Source organism: Bactrocera oleae, chromosome 2, assembly GCF_042242935.1.
Source record: "Bactrocera oleae isolate idBacOlea1 chromosome 2, idBacOlea1, whole genome shotgun sequence".
Lineage (NCBI taxonomy): Eukaryota > Metazoa > Arthropoda > Insecta > Diptera > Tephritidae > Bactrocera > Bactrocera oleae.
Window position 1 is genome coordinate 99,182,355 of NC_091536.1, and position 6,000 is coordinate 99,188,354.

At 30.4% G+C, this 6,000-nt stretch overlaps 1 protein-coding gene across 3 annotated transcripts; it reads left to right on the forward strand.

Annotated features, from left to right (window-relative positions):
• Positions 1 to 1,568: 1,568 nt before the first annotated feature.
• Positions 1,569 to 5,756, forward strand: Phyhd1 (Phytanoyl-CoA dioxygenase domain containing 1). Of its 3 annotated transcripts, none has more exons than XM_036357524.2 (3): positions 1,569 to 1,766; positions 4,767 to 5,414; positions 5,474 to 5,756. In XM_036357524.2, exons 1-3 carry the CDS (start codon positions 1,743 to 1,745, stop codon positions 5,582 to 5,584), a joined length of 783 nt encoding a protein of 260 aa, XP_036213417.2. In that variant the 5' UTR covers positions 1,569 to 1,742; the 3' UTR covers positions 5,585 to 5,756. The 3 variants fall into 3 exon arrangements, with proteins under 3 accessions (XP_036213417.2, XP_014088085.3, XP_036213416.2); XM_014232610.3 differs by having other exon boundaries at positions 1,570 to 1,766; positions 4,767 to 5,424; XM_036357523.2 differs by lacking the exon at positions 1,569 to 1,766 and adding an exon at positions 1,888 to 2,027 and having other exon boundaries at positions 4,767 to 5,424.
• The last annotated feature ends 244 nt before the right edge of the window (positions 5,757 to 6,000 follow it).

Below are 6,000 nucleotides of genomic sequence, written 5' to 3' on the forward strand. Positions count from 1 at the left end.
TGCTGCCGCACCAATTGATGAAATCAGCAAATATCAACTTGGACGCTACATTAGCAGCAATGAAGCAGTATGACACATCTTATCTTGAACGACATTCAACAGTAATGCACTTGGCGGGGCATTTTGAGAATGGACAGCGCGTGTACTTCACAGCAGATAAAGTACGTGCAAGAGCATTGGTTCCAGCGGCAACAACTTTAACTGCATTTTACTCATTGTGCCAAGATGATCCTTTTGCAAAGACTCTACTTCATTCTGAGGTACCGAAATTATACACATGGAATGCAACGGCGAAGGACTTTTGGGAAAAATACAAGCACTATTACGGACATTCAATTCACATCGGACGTATATAATTAGACATTGATTTTGCCTGCTCTGAACCGACTTGCAAACGACCTTTTCGAACGTGATTTACAAGAGAAACACACTTTGATTCTGAAGAACCGGGGACACTTCTTCAGAAAAATCTTCCGCAGTTGGTTCCAGAACAACGCATTGCTTAATTCTGTCATAAGTATGGGTGCAATCACAGAACAAAGCATTAATTTCATTGTCTGGTAATTTTATACAAACTCTGCCGGTAACACTACATTCAACACCTTCACTTTGACAGTAAACTTCTGGAATTGGTGCAAAAAGTTTTCCCAAACAATGCACAGAACTATAATCGAGCTTAGTACGCGTGTTATATTATCAGCCAAAAACATCGATGTCCATCATCAACTTCACTATTCAGAGTGGAATATCCGGTAAAACGACAACAGATAAGTCCATTGTGTGGTGAATCAAGACAAAGTTGTCAATTATCCAACTGAATTATTATTTTTTGTTTGAAAATGTTGTATTTCCCATCTTTTTTTGAAAATAATGAGCCAATTAGATAACAAAATCATAATATGACTGATATCATTGATCTCCAGTGAGATTAATAATAATATGCAATATATCATTGTTCATGTTTCATGTGTTTAAATATTAAATTTAAGTTTCAAATTTAAAAACACATTTAATATTATATTATAGTAATACAATATATGTAAATACATATTTTAGTTTAATAGTTCCATTGTAATCCGTTAGTCAATTTAATCTAGAATATGGAACTAGATTTAGTAATAAAACTAATTAATTACATGATCTCACTGGATTAAATTTTAAATTAAATAATTCCATATTTTTAAATTTATAAGATTTTATGTTATAATGTACGGAAGATTTACCGCATTTCGGCGGTATTATATTATATTAAAATTTCCAGTTTCAGTTTTTTTTAAAAACTTAAACATCAAATAAAATAACCTGCTTGTAGTCATCTTCGATTGGCAATTCTTTAAATGTTGACGAATCAAGAAGTTTTGTTCTAGTTCTCGAACTTCTAGTCGTAAACTAATGCGCATATTTCCTGACAAGTTTAACGTTCTGTACAAATGGGTATGGGTGGTATACTACATGCATAAGATGCCACTCGGCTTGTGATGCTAATGTTCGGTTAATGTTATTGTCGTTATAGCTGTAATCTGTAAAAAAGCCGAATCGTTAAGTAAAAAGTGGAAACAAATTTCAACTCAGTTCAAAATTGAATGTGCAGCTGATCGCATAATATTTGTGAAAATTTGAAAATTACGTTAGAAAGTTATAAGCTTATTAAAACAAGAAATTGTGTATGAATATTATAACTAAGATTTATTCGTTTTTAATAAAGAAAAGATTCAATCAAAAGGCGAACGAAAAATCAAAAAATGCATAGTACATTGTTAGACGAGGTATGTACGCACACACGTGTGTATATGTGCAATATATGTATAGTCAATCACTATACATTTTATTTTAAGATTCATTACATATAAACGTGTTTAAATGCTACTGTGTATGTTCAACATGTTATTTTAATAATTTTAAAACTTGCATTACGATGACAATTTTAAAGTAAAACAAATGAATAAGTGATGTCTGCAGGTTAACTTACATATGTACATATTTGCACATTTATCTAATTAGGAATGTTTGGAAAAATAGTTATTAAGGTATGTATAATTAAGAAGCCTTAAACAGTTTTGACCAAATTCACATTGTTCCTTGCGTCGTCAAAAGTAGGAGTTCCGTTTAAAGTAGCGAAAATTAAATTGAATTATAAAAATTAGTATTTTATCTAAATTAGTGTGAAAATACGTATGTATATTCAAGTGCAAAAAAAATTCGTGATGAACTCGTCAAGCTTGAATGACAAATTGCACTTCTTAAAGAAAAGCTAAAACAATATGAGTAAAAATAGTTTACAATGTTTGAGGAAATGTGGTATATCAAAAAGTTTCTGGGTAAAGCAATTAGAAATCGGTTAGAAGAGAAATAAAAGGGGAATACGAGAATTACACAATGGGGAGTGATGCAGCCATTAGTGACGGCAAAATTTACATTTATATTTGTTTTCTTTAAATGTATACCACAATGGTAAAATTTTATATCAAAGAAATATAAAAATAAACTTGGTTTTTGGCATTTGCCGATCTCCTACAAAGTGGTTAGTAATTATTTACGAAAGGAAATAGTCGTATGAAAAAACCTGGATTACAAGTAGAAATTACAGAGTATTAATTAAATTAAAAACTGGCTTTTCACCCATTTTCATGGTTTATAGTGTTGTTCACAAATATTACATTGAATACCGAAACAACAGCACTACGTCGCACATTAGCGATAAAAATAGGGAGGATCCACATCTTAATAATGAGGCTTTTTAAATTTTTAATGTGTCAATACAAGATGTAGCTCGTTTGTTGCTTATTTTCCCACTATGTTGTTATATAAATAAATAAAAATTAAGACATGTACATAAATAAAAGTGTGTTCCATAGTTTCTTCATATTCAATATATAATATGTTATAGAAGCTTGTAAAATACATGTCTTCACGTGTGAATTAATATTCAGTCTCTTTAAAAAATCGGCATCAGCGGTAAAATCCTAAACTTTTGAGCCGCACATTTCAAGTACAATCCCATAAATTCGTATACCGGCAATAAAGTTTTCGCCTTAATTCGTAAGTAATATTTTGAGTATATTGAATACTTTATTATATGTGTATTCAATGTATTGTATAACATAGCCAAAGCAAAGTGAATTTTTTTGAAATTTCATTTAAGAACAAATACGAGTTTTAAAAGGTAAACAGCGTTGGCATATCGAAGTCGTAAAGGTATCAATGTGAACACTATATGCGTGATTTTAATATAGTCTAACACCTATAAATTTGCTTAATTGAAACACATTTGCGTTTAAAGTGAAGATTAGGTACCGTCGAAAAGAGCAAATATGCCGTTGCTGTTGACCTACTTGGGCTTTGACATTTCAGCTCTATCTATCTAGCTTTATTTTTTATATCGCAATTAAAGGAATTATGACAGAGTGACACATGTTAAGTTTTAAGCCAAATACTGTATTACCTGTTAAAAAGACTTTGAGGAGATTAATTAATATTTTTAACAAAACAAACATTCATACATACATGCTTGTATATATGTATACAAATTAACAGTAGTTGAAAAATCTCTGGATTGCGATTACAATAAACCCTATGCTTAAAACATTATGAGATACAACCGTTGTGTAATCGGAGTCCCAAACTATCAAAATGTTATTACAATTGTCCAGCTATAAAAAAAATCGAACCTAATTATTGTATATACATTTCGTCTAAATTAAATATACAATAAAATTCAAAGTTCAATTTTGTGTACAAACATTAACATGTATACTATATCAGGACTATATACTGGAGTACATGTGTAGGACGCCTCTGTTTATCACTAATGTAGTAAATAAGCTATGTGATAATGTAGCTAAGAGCAATCCAAAGCTGAGCAGATAAGCAGAGTTTGTACATACAATTTAAGTTGTTATAATTAAGTGATTAATATTTTCACATCAGTTCGCCGTTTGCTTTAAAAATCTTTCGTGCTGTGTCAAAATTGAAAACTACCATCCCATTTCACAATGATGTGAGGTATTGTACATGAACTGATGCTAATTACCCAGTTAGTACATTTTCAATTTTAAAGAAAACTGGTAAGATGAAAATCATAAAAATACTATGAAGGATTGGTTGCTGTATAAAATATTATTAATTGTTAAATTAACCGTAGGACGAAAAACAGTTACATACATACATATGTATGTTTGTACAAACCTATTTATATATTACCTAATCTTCTGCTAGGAACATGGTTCAAATACATACATGAATGTTAAAAGTAAAATAATTCATAAATGAAAATCTATATTTCTAAACATAACCATGTGTTAAAAAAAATAATAATTTTCAGTAAAATGCCAAATGGAAAATTCTGAATCATTTTCAAAATTCAACATAACGTTTTCGCTTTTATTTCCACATAATATTTTTAGTGTAACAAATAGTTTACAAGTATTGTAATATTTCATGTATACCATAGCCACAGCAACGCGTAGCCGGACTAGTAGAAGTATAGAATTATGTGATATGTGTTTATTTAGATGCAGAATATATATTATGAAGTAATTAAGATTGTTATTAATTAGCAACGAAGATTAGATGTTTATTTGAACTGAAGGTCGATTCGAAAACTTAAACTTTTTCGATTAAAATTCTCCAATGTAATTAAATAACACAATTTTTTTTTTTTGATTGAATCATTCTCAAACATTATATGTGGAATAGCGAAGAGACTATTTATATAAACATTCCATTTACAGCCAAAACCTAATTTTGTTAAAAATTGAATTTTTCAGCTAAACCAAAATGGCTTTGTTGTTATCGAAGATTTCCTTACACCGTCCGAAATCGATGAACTCTATTTAGCCGGCCGTGCTCTTTGTTTGGATGCACCTCAAGAAAATCGGAAAGTTTTCAGTACAGTAAATCAAAAAGATGCTCACAGCAAAGAAACATACTTTCTCGATTCAGGTGATAAAGTTCGCTTTTTTTTTGAAGAGGGTGCTTTTGGTGAAAATGGTGAATTATTGGTAGATCCTATGATTGCTTTAAACAAAGTTGGGCATTACTTGCATGTTCAACATCCTATTTTTAACAAAATAACATTTAGTAATCGTGTTAAGGAAGTTTGTTGGCAGTTGAACTTCAATAAGCCGGCTGTTTGCCAAAGCATGTATATATATAAGAATCCAGGTATTGGCGGCGAAGTTATATCGCACCAGGATTCTTGGTTTTTACATACTGAACCGAATTCCGTAATTGGTTTTTGGTTTGCACTCGAAGATTGTACTAATCAAAATGGATGTTTAGAAGTTATAAAAGGGTCACATAAAAGTGGTATTCACCGTCTTTACAAACGAAATCCAGATAAAGAAGCAAATCAGTTACTTATTTATGATCGGCCAGCACCAATATATCCACAATCAAGTTATACTCCACTACTCGTACGCAAAGGTAAAGTAAAGGAACCACATATTCATTTAATCTAATATCTTTCTTTTAGGTACTTGTATTATTATTCATGGCAATGTGGTGCATAAAAGTGAACAAAATCGTTCACAAAAGAGCCGACACGCGTATACTTTCCACGTCATTGAGGCTGAAAATAATGTGAAGTATTCTGAAGACAATTGGCTTCAACCAACTAAAGATAAACCCTTTCCTGTTTTGTTTGAGAGAAAACACTAAATCATATCAAGAAATCCTGTGTACATATTAAATTTAAATTTCTTTTATTTTTAATCCTATCCATTTCTTGAAATTAAAACATTATAATTTTTAACACATTTTATTTTTTGTATAATTTTTTATATCTTATTTTAAAAATGTATCTAATAACCTATACATATACAATCAAAATAAACGTATTGAAAAGCATTTATATACGTACGTCTCAAAGGTTAGAAGAAAAACACAGTTTGACACTACTAATTAGTGAAAGCAGGAAAAAGAGCAACAGTTTGACACGGAAAAGCGTTTACAATTTTTGTAAATCCAAATTCAAAACTTTTTGCTGTGCGCATTAATACT

Bases quoted from the DNA above. Each gene is read 5' to 3' on its own strand.
- Phyhd1 (XM_014232610.3), top strand. From the start codon at position 1,743: ATGCATAGTACATTGTTAGACGAG. The intron at 1,767-4,766 runs GTATGTACGCAC...TGAATTTTTCAG, and splicing joins ATAGTACATTGTTAGACGAG to CTAAACCAAAATGGCTTTGT. The intron at 5,425-5,473 runs GTAAAGTAAAGG...TCTTTCTTTTAG, and splicing joins TCCACTACTCGTACGCAAAG to GTACTTGTATTATTATTCAT.